Source organism: Sinocyclocheilus rhinocerous, unplaced genomic scaffold, assembly GCF_001515625.1.
Source record: "Sinocyclocheilus rhinocerous isolate Xijiao unplaced genomic scaffold, SAMN03320098_v1.1 scaffold2001, whole genome shotgun sequence".
In the NCBI taxonomy this organism is placed as follows: domain Eukaryota; kingdom Metazoa; phylum Chordata; class Actinopteri; order Cypriniformes; family Cyprinidae; genus Sinocyclocheilus; species Sinocyclocheilus rhinocerous.
In genome coordinates, this window is record NW_015633199.1 from 225,335 (window position 1) to 238,640 (window position 13,306).

At 37.4% G+C, this 13,306-nt stretch overlaps 1 protein-coding gene across 1 annotated transcript in view; it reads left to right on the top strand.

Moving 5' to 3' along the window:
* Positions 1 to 4,115, top strand: part of LOC107743935 (protein Wnt-6-like) — a gene marked incomplete at its 3' end in the record, with an annotated part of 11,723 nt that extends 7,608 nt beyond the window's left edge. The window contains exon 2 of the mRNA XM_016557390.1: positions 3,895 to 4,115. Coding sequence (XP_016412876.1) covers positions 3,895 to 4,115 — 221 coding nt within the window. The remainder of the gene's footprint in view (positions 1 to 3,894) is intronic.
* Between the last annotated feature and the right edge of the window lie 9,191 nt (positions 4,116 to 13,306).

The window sequence follows — 13,306 nt, forward strand, 5'->3', positions numbered from 1 at the left end:
AACTGCTTTCATTGATTCAACGTGACTAATAAACACACGACTACGGCAATATACGGTTTATCAGAGTTAGGGATATGCTGGTATCAAATTCTCATGTTGCGATTAATTGCTAATGCTTTTATCACGGTATGCGGTATTATCACGATATTGAAATTTAGTTTTAAAAAGTGCTGTCATAATACAGTATAACAGGTTTAATAACTTTTTTCTTATAACAAAAATAACTGAACATTTAAATGCAATAAAGCAATACAGAAAAATGTATAAAGTTAAAAGTTTTACACAGATTAAAGTGCAAAAGAACTATAAAGACCAATAGGTATCACTTTACAATAAGACCTCATTAGTTAACCTTAGTTAATGCATTAACATTCACAATGAGCAATAGCTACATTTGCTACAGAAGTTATTAATCTTTGTTTAAAAAATACAAGTCTTAGTTCATGTTAGCTCATTAAATAACACAGTTGCAACTTTCGATTTTAACAACGTGTTATTAAATATTGTAATTACCTAAGATTAATGAATGTTCAGAAGAATTTTTCATTGGCAGTTTATGTTAACTAATGTTAACTAATGAAGCCCTAATGTAAAGTGTGACCGAACAATAAAGAATCAAAACACTTTCAAACAATATCTAGGGCATGTTGTAGTCCAGATTAAAATTTAAAAAAAGTTTGAAAATAAATAGCCTTTTAAGTCTAAATATTTAAGTATTTGGCGCTGTGATGAACATCATAGCAAATACACAAATCTGAATGGCTGTTTAAATCATTTAAACACGATTCAGAAACCGGAAGTAGTGCAGCTGCTTTGTTTACAGGGTTTCCGGGGTAAAGGCTGCATTTAAATGAATTATTATTATTATTATTATTATTTCTGCAGTTTAGCGCCATCTGCTGTCAGAGAGTGAAAGTGCGCTTTCATCCAGAGCGTCTCTCACATGTTCCGCCATGTGCTTCACGTCCGCACGCAGCATACAGCAGTGTTGTGCATTTTGACCAGTTTATGGGAAAAGTATTCTTAAAATGCATTCAAAATTCTGAATAATTTGTAATATATAATTATTCACGGTATTTAGAAGTGCCCACGATAACAATATCGTGCATATTCATTACCGTGATATATCGCATTACCGAATACCAGCACAAGTCTAGCCTGTATAACTTAATTTCTTCTGTGGAACAAAAAAGAAGAACTGTTTTTGTTCCCCCATACAATGAAAGTCATTGGGGTCCAAAAAAAAAAAACATTGGCGCATATTGGCTTTCATTTTATGGAATTTTTTATTTTTTTTTTCAAAATATCTTCATTGTGCTTTACATAAGAAAGAAAGACATGCAGGTTTGGAACAACATTAGAGTGAGTAAATGGTGACAGAATTGTCTTTTCTTTTTTTTTACAGGTCTCCTATTGGACCTAACCAATGTATATTAGTGTGTCCCAGACTGCACAGTCTCCTCTCCGATGTTCAATCTGGGAGAAGCGAATCTCATTTGGAGAATGGAGAGATATCCAATCAAGCGGTCTTGAGAGATGGATCAGATAACGATTAGATGACAGCTGCTTGGCCCGTTTGGCACACTTACAGTGTTTCACCTCTGAGAGTGCGTCTGCTGTTCTCTCATACTTCGGGTCTATCCCATCGGCGTGTGACAGACAGCGTCGTAGTGATGGAGTTGTGCAGTGTTGTGGTTCCACTCGCATGATTTAGTGGTGCGCTCCAAGAGGAGATTGTGCCATGGCTCTGCGCCACGCGCCACAGAAGTGAACCCAAGCCAAGCAGTGATCCTGGCGCTGAGACGCTCACAGGTTTGTAGATAATCAGAGGCTGCAGGAGAACATTGAATCTGCACATTATTATCATGCAGGGGTGTGTGCATCATAGATCAAGATCTGTGAGATATACTAATAGAGGCTTTATTACATGCCTGTTCGTTCAGCACTATGGAAACCTTTACACTCAGGGATGGATTGGCCATAGGGAACAAAAATACTTTTCCTGGTGGGGTGCTAGACTGTCAAAATTAAATTGTTTTAAAGAGAAACATTGTCTGACTGTCATTAAAATAAATGTGATCAAATGTGTTGCCAGTAAATAAAAACAAAAGATGAAAATGAAATCTGGAGTTATGAAGTGTTTAAACATGGGTCACTATGATCAAAACAATGCATCACATATTCCTGTAAACAAGATCAACATTTTATTTCTATTTTAAGGAGATTAATAGAGATTTATTTGTTGTCCACTTTGTGCTGCCTTTACAATATTGTGAGATACAATACTGTGCTTGTTAACAATATCATAAATTATTGTCATAAGTCATCAGGTATTTGTGATGAATAAATACTACTTTACAGTAGAGTTATGCATAATACACAGTGATAATGTTTAGCATTAACATCTCTTGCAGTGTTTTTGCTATAGGCAGGGTCCAAAATTAACACTCTTTAGGCACCGAATGCAAATTCAAATTGACATTGGCGAGTATGTGCCAATAGGCCTGTAATTTTATTAGGAACTGCAACATAATACATGGTTAAATTCAAACTGTAAAAACAATAGTCTGACCCTCACTGATTTGAGAGACGTGTGATTCAAAAGAAATACTAAAAACTGTCTACTCATTTTACCTCAGTGGAACACTGACTATCTAAAATGTAATGTTTATAAGTTTATTATACTCCATGTGGCCAGACATATGTGGAATATTCCTCACATTAGATCACTAAAATATATGAGCAATTGAAGTAGAGAAACAGGGACTGCCTCATGTTGTATGTGATGCTAAGAATGAGACAATGCGATGTTTGTTAGAAACATAGTAAGGAAAATTAGTTAATACCTTTGACATTGGGAGAAGAATATACTTTTTTTTTTTAAATCAATTAAAATAAAATAAATTACTTAATTTGGCTATATATAATGTAATTTTTTAATGTGTAATGAAATGAATCCGAAGTGTCCTTTAGTATGTAAGCATATATATCACAGCAAAACACACTACTGCTGCTCCATATCCAAAGACTTCTGTTGAATGGTCGTATGTAAATGAAATATTAGGCCTATCAAAATGGGATGCATCACTTGTAAAGCCTATTATCTCTCCTCTCATATTTCTTATCAGACCGCCATGGAAGGTGACTGGCAAGAGCGTTGGTTTGACTTTTAAAACAAACTCGCACAGCAGATGAATGTTATTAGTCTGAAAGATTAGCCTTGACAGGGGTGAATGAAAAGCAATGAGGTATTCGCACAGAGCTCTGCTCCCCCATACGGCAACGTGATGATAAAAGCCGACTTCAGCTGCACGGATCACAGATGCTGAACTCCACTCCAATACGGTGAGAGTTATTAAAAAGAAAGAACCGGAGGATTGTGCCGTTCTCACATTACGTCATAGCGACTGTCACAGAAAAGCTCTGGCAGTCCGCTCAACGCTTTGGACCTGAGGCCTCTTCTCCCATTAGCAGTTGAAATAAACAATTGATTCAAGTGTAAACACACGTCTGTCGTCACTTTTGATAAAACCCAGCAATTAAGATGCAGCTTTTTTGCTTTAAATGTTATCTGTTTATGTTCAAAGGGGTAATTCGATTATCGCTGACATTATAGTGTGTCTGACTCTAGTAGTCTTTTTTCTGTATATTTTCTTTGTCATCTGCAAGCAACAATGAGTACGCCTAAAAATCAAGAAAAGCCCTAAATGAATGAGGATCAGCTCAGACCTTATTGTGAACCTTGCGGTAAAGCAACAGAACATTAAATTTATAATGCTTTACATCATTTAAAGTGGTTTGTGTGCCGTGTGGTTTGAGAAGATAACCGCACTTTATCTTGTGAAAACCTGTGTAGTTCAGATGAGTCATCTGATGAAGCTTTGTTCGTTTCAGGGCAGTGGGGAGTCCCTTGGTCATGGACCCAAACAGCATCTGCAGGAAGACCAAACGTCTTGCGGGCAAGCAGGCCGAACTGTGCCAGACCCAGCCGGAGATCGTCAACGAAGTCGCCAAGGGCGCCAAGCTGGGCGTGCGCGAATGCCAATACCAGTTCCGCTTTCGGCGCTGGAACTGTACCAGCCAGAACAAGTACTTTGGCAAAATTCTGCAGCAAGGTGAGCATTTGTCCTAATGGAGCGAAAGGTTCTCCACCAAAGTTAATCAATCTTTGTCCCTGCTTATGTGTCAGCAACGTCTTTCTGAGGGCATGAACTCTGGCCCTGAGACCTAGAGACATGTGCCCTCATTTCAGCATGTTTGATCCAAGTTCAAGAGAGAACAAGGACAGCTGTTGTGTCCAGTTTACCTCAGTGCCTTTCTTCTGTGTTAAATTGCTCTCTAAAAACGATCCCCAAATTGCATAATCATTGATCCACCACATTTTTCAGCCCTTTGAAGAGTAATAAACTAACATAGCCTCTACAATTATTAGGCCATCCACAGGGTTCAACCCCTCCCTTCTCATGTTGGATTAACCTCGTTCAGTAGAGGCAATTATTCTACCTCACAACAGTGGTGTTGATGCTAAAATGTCTGGCATTATCTAATATTTTGGAAACGTTTTCCTTTAAAGATCTGACAAACAACCCAAACCCTAAGTGTAAATGCTCTCCAACACTGTAAATTTTAATTAGTAAACCTTACTTAAAGGGGTGGTTCACTGCTTTTTTCCTAGGCTTGATTGTGTTTATGGGGTGCAGTCTAACATGTGTTAATGCTTCGTTTTTTAAAAATGTAAAAATTATTTTTTTAAATTTAAGCATTATTTTTCACATAATTTACCTTTATTCCACACTGCTCTGTCCCTTCTCTGAGATACGCGCTGATCATTTCCTATTTTTATGAAGCCCCGCCCTCAGAAATAGGTGATGGGCTCTGATTGGTTAGCTAGCCCAGTGTGTTGTGATTGGCAAAACCGCCTCTAGTGCGCGTCTAAACGTCCTGCCCCTCACCTCAGCGGCATGTGCTCCGGTTGTATTGTAAACAACAGCGTCGTTAATATGGCTTATAAGTTTGAGCCTGATTGAGAAGCAGAGGATTTAATGGTAGGCTTTTAATGGTAGGCCTATGTTTTTTGTTTGTTGTTGTCTCATACTTTTAGATACAACTGCGGGGTTTATCTGGGTTTGTTACGTCACAAACTCAGGAAGTTACTTGTTGTAGTCCCTACCAGCCGTTTTTGTAGGCATAAAACTGCCAGAATTTTAAAAGACGTAACATTTACAAGCACAAAATGTACATTTTTGTATGTTTTTATTAATGCTAAAACGTACAATTTAGAATGCAATTGAAAACAAGCTACAACTGCTATTGCTCCTTTGCTATTGTGGTTTACACCAACAATGCTGTTTTAACTTGTATTACAAACATTTTGAAACAAAGCAAAAACAATCTGACTTAGGGTATGTTTTATGTAAACAGTGGAGGTAACAGTAGGATGAGTTTAAGTATGGCACTGGGGAGGCAGCACAAGTTGTCAATGGTTCAAAAAGTCACTTTAGTTTTAGTGGGTTTTTTTCCGAGTCGAGTATCACACTTTGAACGAACCTGTAAAGGATTTTTACGGCATTAGGGTAATCCAAATGTACCAGTAATCCAAATGTACCATATGACACAGTCCAGAAGCAAATAGTTGAAGTAGATTCTGGAGACTGTTCTTTGCAGTACTTTCCTAAATAATGATGGCAGAAGACACAGGGTCAAAAAGATTTGGACAAGTACATCTTTATCTTTGATAGTCAGCAACCCAATCAGATACTAGTGCCCATGCTGCATCAACATTAGACATCTGTATAAAACTAAACAAAAACTATATTAATAGGGAAATGTGGATTATGTGTCCTGCCTACAATGCCATGCCATTGGGTTAGTTCACCCAAAATTGAAATTTATGTCATCAATTACCCATGACTTTCATTCATTTTCGGAACACAAATGAAGACATTTTCAATGAAATCTGAGAAATTTCTGTCCTTCAACTGAATGTCTATTCACCCAAAACTTTAGACAGTTGATCATTGTAGCAAAGTTCGTAGTTCGGGAAGAAGGAGGCGGGAACCGGCGAACAATCAAACAAAACTTCAATAATAAAATAAACACAAAACAGCGCGACAGCCCCTCGCGGATGACTGCCGCACACAAACAGAACCAAAACACAAAATAAAGTCCAGGCCTGGTCCTCTCTCGTCTTTCACTGTCGTCACTCCTCCCTTTTATCCTTCCGGATCTCCTCCATGGGACTCGAGACCGGTGAGTGGCGCAGGTGTCGTGCATTATCACTTACTCCACCGGCCTCGCTCCGTTCCCACGGCTCTCGGCCCCGGCCCACTCGTCACAATCATAAAGTGATCATGTCTATTCAGAAGACTTGAGACGCTTTTCCACCATCAGGCCAAACTATTCTTGTTGCTTAACCATTCCATTCTGTGCCGATCCAACCCAAGCCGATACAAATATTGTCTCATTTTTCACTGTTGGGCTGATAACAGAGCCCTTTGGAATGCACACAAATGTGTCAGTTGTTTCCTTGGTAATGCAAGAGTTAAGATACGGTATGAGATGTAAATTGCGACTGTGTGTTTAAGGATAAAATATTTATTTTAATGTTACTATTAAATTGTGTTTATTTAACTCAAATAGCAAACAGAGAAAATGCTGGCTAGGCAACAAACAGATGACCAATCCTGAGCAGTGACGCCACTACAGGCATTCTACAGCAAGGTTGGCTAAGAATTCAAGACCAAGAATGGTTTGTAATCAGACCATGCCTAACCAAGTTCAAGTGGAAATATGACTGGAACTAGTCCTTACCATTCTTAGAACCGTTTGGCCCAAAAGTAGAAAAGTGCCTTTGGATTAAACTGCTCCATTTATATGGATATATTTTATGATTTTTTTCTCTTTAAGAACATTTTGAAGTGTCAGAGTTTTGGGTTAACAGACTTTCAAAAGAGGACCAGAAATCTCATTTCTTTTTTTATTAAAAATATCATTTGTTTCATGAAGAAGAAAACACAATTTTTATGGGTTTGGAATGACATGAGGGAGATTAAATGGCAGAATTTTCATTTTTGGTATGTATAACATTAATCTTTATGTAAATATCTTAGTAATTTACCAGCAAATACAAAGGAAATTTTCCACAATTGTGTGCTTCTATTTCCTTCTCAATTATGTGTAACTATGAGAACTTACAAGGAGGTTAGTTGTAGAAGTCTCTGGGGTAATCACAAAGTAAAACAGGTAGGCCTCAGATGGGTGTTCAGTGCTGTCAAATCTGGGCTCTAGAATAAAAAAAAAAGTAAACAAAGTTTAAGACATTCAAAAGTTACAGTACAACTATGTATGACAAAGTATCAATAAAGAAGTCATTGACACTGTTTATTTTAAAATATTGAAAACAATTTAGGTAGCAACATACATATTTTAGGGGTTGTAGAGTGTAAAGTGTCCTCTTAGATCTGTAAAAATAAATAAATAAATAAATAAATACAATGGTTACAGGTATACTGCATCTGCAAGAAATTATTTGAAATTGTAAATATTGTGTAGAACATTGAGTCAAAAACTGCTCTACTGCTGGATATAACAGCTTAAGATGAAATACCTCACCTCCAGTGTACTGAGGCCCGTGCTGATGAGACCAATGTTCATAGAAGGCAGTTGCCATAAGCACTTTTCCTAAATATGACAAATAATTCTTCTATTTCCATGTTGTAAATTTTTTACTTAAAACCAATATGCATTTGTTGCATCAGCTTAGAATAGAAAAATATAAAACTAGCTACAAAGTTTTAAGTTTGAGAAAGTAAAAAAAAAAAAACTTTAATTCACCAAAATACGCCACAAGTTCTAACAGCAGAATAGCTCAGATCTTTGATGCCTGTTAGCTAACACCGTGTCTATAGCGGATACTTCGGTCATGTCACACCGAAACAGCTGGAAGCTGTCCACACTGGACGCGACAAAGCTAGCGTTGCAAATACCCGCATCTAGTGTGAATAGAATCACTGATTATAATGGGTTCTATTGTCTTTTGTCGTGTTGGGTTGTGTCTGGTGTCCACTTGCGTCTGGTATCCACACGGAGTAAGTCAGTTGCCCTGCTTCTTTTCATGTGGACCCTGCTTCTTTTTTACAGTGAAGATGCATTCTTGATGGATGGTAATCTGTAGTTCAGGCCTCAGTTTACAATGAGAACTTTAGTAACACTTTATTTTGATAGTCCACATAAGTAACCTTGCAACTACATGTCAGCCACCAATCATTAGAGTATTAGTAGACTGTCTGCTTAATGTCTGCTAACACTTTGTTTTGATGGTCCCCAACAGACATTCTGTGCATGTCAACTTATTCTACTAACCCTAATCTAACAGTCTACTAATACATCCTTTTGGCTTCTGATGAATATCATGAGCAAATCATTAGTAGTGAATTTGATGATACATGTTGCTCACCTTTTCTGTTTGTATGCAGTCTAATTGGTTGTCACCAGTAGAGGGCTCTATTTTGGCTCAACGTGCTCTGCCCTGAGCCAGCAGGGTATGAGATTAAGATGGTCAGTACAATTGTTTGCCTAATTTCACATGAGATTTCTCTTTAGACATGCCCATATCCCAGTGATGTGGAGAGATGCAGGCTTGTCATATCCAGGTCTGGAGCTGAGAGTTCACAATTTAGCCTCCAGTGTGGACGTGTTCACACACGGATTGCAACATGATTCCTCTGTCTGCATCAGCCCATCTTAGACTGAGCACTGGAGACTGCCTCACAAAATGGAAATTAATCATAAATTCCTCAGTGTCTATAAGTGAGGCTTAAGTGCTCTTCTGTTTTCATGCATTTACCACAATTACCGTGAGACTTGGCTCTAATGACCACGTGTCAGAGCTGAGATCTCCGCTAAGGCAGGTTCACTTCCTGCACCGAGTGATATTTGTACAAAGTGTCTCACATATTTCTTCCATTGCTAAATAACTGGGGGCTATTTTCTTCCCCTATTCAAACATGTAAACCAGAGCTTGTTTTCTTGGCCCAAGGGAGCGGCCTCCTAATGCCAGAATTTGCTGGAAATGCTGCCGGCTGCTCTTACATGTTGTCTCTGAGGTTGTAATGAAGTCGTTAAAATCGCACAGAGACAATATGCGGTTCCAATTAGAAACCCAAGAAATGATAAGGACGCCATGTGTGTGTAATTTGCCGTCACCTCAGAAATGTGCCTCATTATTTTTGCTGTCAAGACCTCTTGTTTCTGTCTGTGTCAATAAATGTGTTTTGTATATATAAATGTGTACATTGTTTCATGTAAAGAGGTTACTGACATTTTACCTCAGGCTCAGGTCTCAGAATGACAACAAGCATGCTCCTATATTCACATTTATTATTATCTTTTAATTTACTGCATACATGGTGAGAGAGAGGCAGGTGTTTTTTTTTCATGAATATATATATATATATATATATATATCTTCAATATCTTTAATATACACTACCGTCAAAAGTTTCGGGAAGATTTTTTTATGTATTTGAATTTAAAAAATCTAACCTTATGCATAAACTCTTTTGCATACCAAGGCTGCATATATATAATACAGTAAAAACGGTAATATATTAATTTAAAAGTAATATAGTATTATTAATATATAATTAATTCAAAATAACTGTAATCTATTTTATTATATTTTAATATATTTTATGTAATTTGATCCTATGATGGCAAAGCTGAATTTCCAGCAGTCATTACTCCAGTCTTCATTGTCACAATTCAAAAATCATTTTAATATGCTGATTTGGTGCTCAAGAAAAATTTATTATCAATGTTGAACAGTTATGCTGCTTAATGTGGAAACCCAAGATATTTTTTTTTCAGAATACTGAATTCAAAAGAACAGCATAGATGGTTTTTCATTTTTATTCTTTATTTTTGTATTTTATATATATTATATTGTAAAAATCTAAAGTTCTTCAATTTAAATCAATTGAATGCATCCTTGTTAAATACATGAAAATAAATAATTTCTTTTGAATGATAGTATATATAAAAATAGGCTAAAATAAGTCCCCTTAAATGCCATTATCTCGCACTTACATGAAGTGTAATAAGTTATTAAAAAGTGTTTCTTTCTTTGGTAACATCTTATCTTGCCTAGGGCAACAAGTGAACCAGAAGTGCCATATAGGTGCATGATCCCCCCTCTCTCGAATTTACTATCAGAAATAACATCCTCGTTTCCACATATCGGCCATTTGTTCAGCAGATGTGTTCGGTATCTTCAGTATTCTGGTAGTAGTGATCGTGAACTCACATTTGAACTTGTAAGCATGCATGCAATTGAAAAAAGAGCAAGGGATAAGAGGCAGTGAAAAAGATAAAAAGGTAAGCTTATATCAGAAAATAATTCTACAGTACATCTCCAAGCCCGGAGGCAGACCATTTTTGCAAGCATTAAGACTATAAACGCTCCTTTTTTCTATATAATCCCATTTCAAGCCCCTAATGTATGCTACAAACCAAAGCACATAACACACGTGGCATTCTTCAGTGCTTTTCAAAAACGCCTTATTTCAGACCCCACTGTTAAAACAGGTCAGAGGCCAGTGTACTCCGCATGAAGGACTGCATGAATATGTGTTATCATTTAAAGGGACAGCCAGTACTGTTGTAATGGATCCCTTGTGCGCACAAGAGTAACTGTATTGGACATATTTGAGAGCTGAGACAGTCCATTTGAGGTCAGAACTCACTTAAGTTTGTTAGCATGAAAGCGAATTTTCAAACTCTGAATCGGATTTCCTAAGTCCGCTTGAAAAGGTGGCATACAGGTTATGCTTAATGTGGACCCTAGTATAGTTTGCAGTTGGTATTAATGCATAATTTACTTATTTTCATGCTCCAAATTCTGGTTTAGACCAAGAAATTGAGGTCAAATAGCCTGAGAATTACTCATATTATCCATGAGGATGTGTGTGTGTGTGTGTGTGTGTGTGTGTGTGTTGCTGCGGTTGCCTTCAGTTGATAAAAGTGGATCCCAGGTATGCAACAAGATCTGCGCAGAGTTAGAGTTTGTCTCAACCCTCGCTGCATGCAGGCAGCACATGGTGGCAAAATAAATCAATCAAAATCATTCCCGCCCATCAGCACTGGTGGAGCCGCTGGAGGGGCCCTGCCTTCTCATCTCTTTTCATCCTGCAGTCCCATGCTTCATTGACTCAAAGATTGAGTATTAAAAAAATATTTGTTAATTCTCACAGAAGCCCCTTCTGGCATTAAGTTCTCTCTCTTTTCTAGGCAGGCCTGGGCATAGGCAGCTGCACAAAATTTGTTTGGAATTTGTGTCTTGGAGGAAAAAATAAGAGAGGGAGCTGAAATCAAGAGACTTTTTACCCTCGTCTGTCGTGACAACCTCCGTCTTATGAATGTATTGGATTAGAATGATGTGGATCCAGATGGGTGAATTTTGTCTTTGTAGTAGTTCAAATGTTGTTTAAATAATATAGTTTGATCATGATATGTCTGACTTTCAAAATGGCTGAGGTAGCTAATATAAGGGTTCCCATGGGGATGGAAAATCTGGAAATATCAGGGGGGGTTTTTTTACTTTCTAGGTCATGGAAATTAGTAAATTTTAGTTCCATTGTTTAAGTAAAGGTAATTTTAGTAATGATTATAAGCACAGTAAGTGAGCCACAAATTGATTCAGTGTGCATTCTGATGGATTCAGTTCAGTTTGAGTTCATTCAGTGAAGAGACTCATTCATGACAAAACAGGTTAATAAGAATCATTTGTTCGTGAATGGAGCTATGTTTGTTGTTTAGGCCTACAGCACATGAGCAGTACCGACGCTGAAATACACAGCAAGAAACTGCTGTAATCGGTGCTGCATTACATCTGTGCCAGTTATGCCATCAACAAACTGGTTAACTGAATTTGAAAATGTTTTTTCATATTTCTGACATTTTATGAACATGGTATTCTTACATGACCCACGAGTAGCTCACGACCCAGAATTTGAAAACTGATGGTCTAAAATACCTGGAGGAAGCTCCATAATGTTGAGGACATCTACTAGCAGGAGCTAATGGGACCACGCTATCACATTGATCTGTATGTTGCGATGCAATAGAAGTAGCGACAGATCTTTCTTCTGTATTGTGATGTAAAATCTAATGGATTATTGAAAGAAAATTTGGACAAGGACTTGGTTCGATCAGTCAGTTGTTGATTACATTTCACATGTGGCTGTTGCACTTAAAAGTGTGCAACAGATTCACGTGAGCTTGGAGGGTCAGAGTTTAAGTGGACTAAATGATTGGTGAAGTTCTGCATATGTCGTCAGAGAGAAGTCTGTTGTTTTTGATTAAACATTACGATATTTAAAACACACACACACACTCACACACACATAACATATAGCAACGCTATCTTATGGCCAATTCGTACGTATTTTACGAGGTGGCTAATTTGTATGAATTTGTACAACCTCACTCATACAATTTTGTACGATTTCTGTGACCGTTAAGTTTAGGGCTGGGGTTAGGTGTGGTCCTTCGAACGAATTCCTAGAAATTTGGCACCTCGTAAAATATGTATGATTTTTTTTTACGTACTGAGGTCGTACAAATTCATACGAATTAGCCATCTTGTCAAAAATGTATGAATTGCCATGAGATCGGGTTGCATATACACAGGTTAATTGTAGATCTATAACATGTATTTAGAAAATAGATGTGAATTTTCACTTCATGTCGACTTTAAAGGGGTCCTATTATGCTTTTTCACTTTTTGTATTTTAGTCAGTGTGCAGTGTGTATGTTTGGGCATAAAAAAGATCTACAAAGTTACAAATCTCAAAGTCCACTCCAAAGGGAGATATTTCATTTTTTAAAAATCCCAAAGCAGCCTATTAGAATATCTTTAAAATAATTCCCGCCTAGGGAAATTCGAATGGTTGGGGGGTGGAGAGGGGAGAGGTCATGGTTAACTTAGAACGCTTGGTTGAGTGCATCAGACAAGATGAAGAAAAAGTGCTGCTGTAGCATCAAGTTTTCGCAAGTTATTACACATGTACCTGAATAATTAGGTATGTAAATATGTATGTTACAATTATGAAAACGTTTTTATTAATACCCTGCGGCTCAATGTTCATACTATCCATCCTAAATAGTATGTGATATTAGAATAAGTGTCTCCCAAAGCATAGTGTGTTGAAAAGAGTACGCCAAAAGTCCCCAGATGGTCTACTATTTCAGTTCGATTTTTGAAGTGTGAATCCGTGCACACTCTAATGGCTAAAATTGCCCACAATCC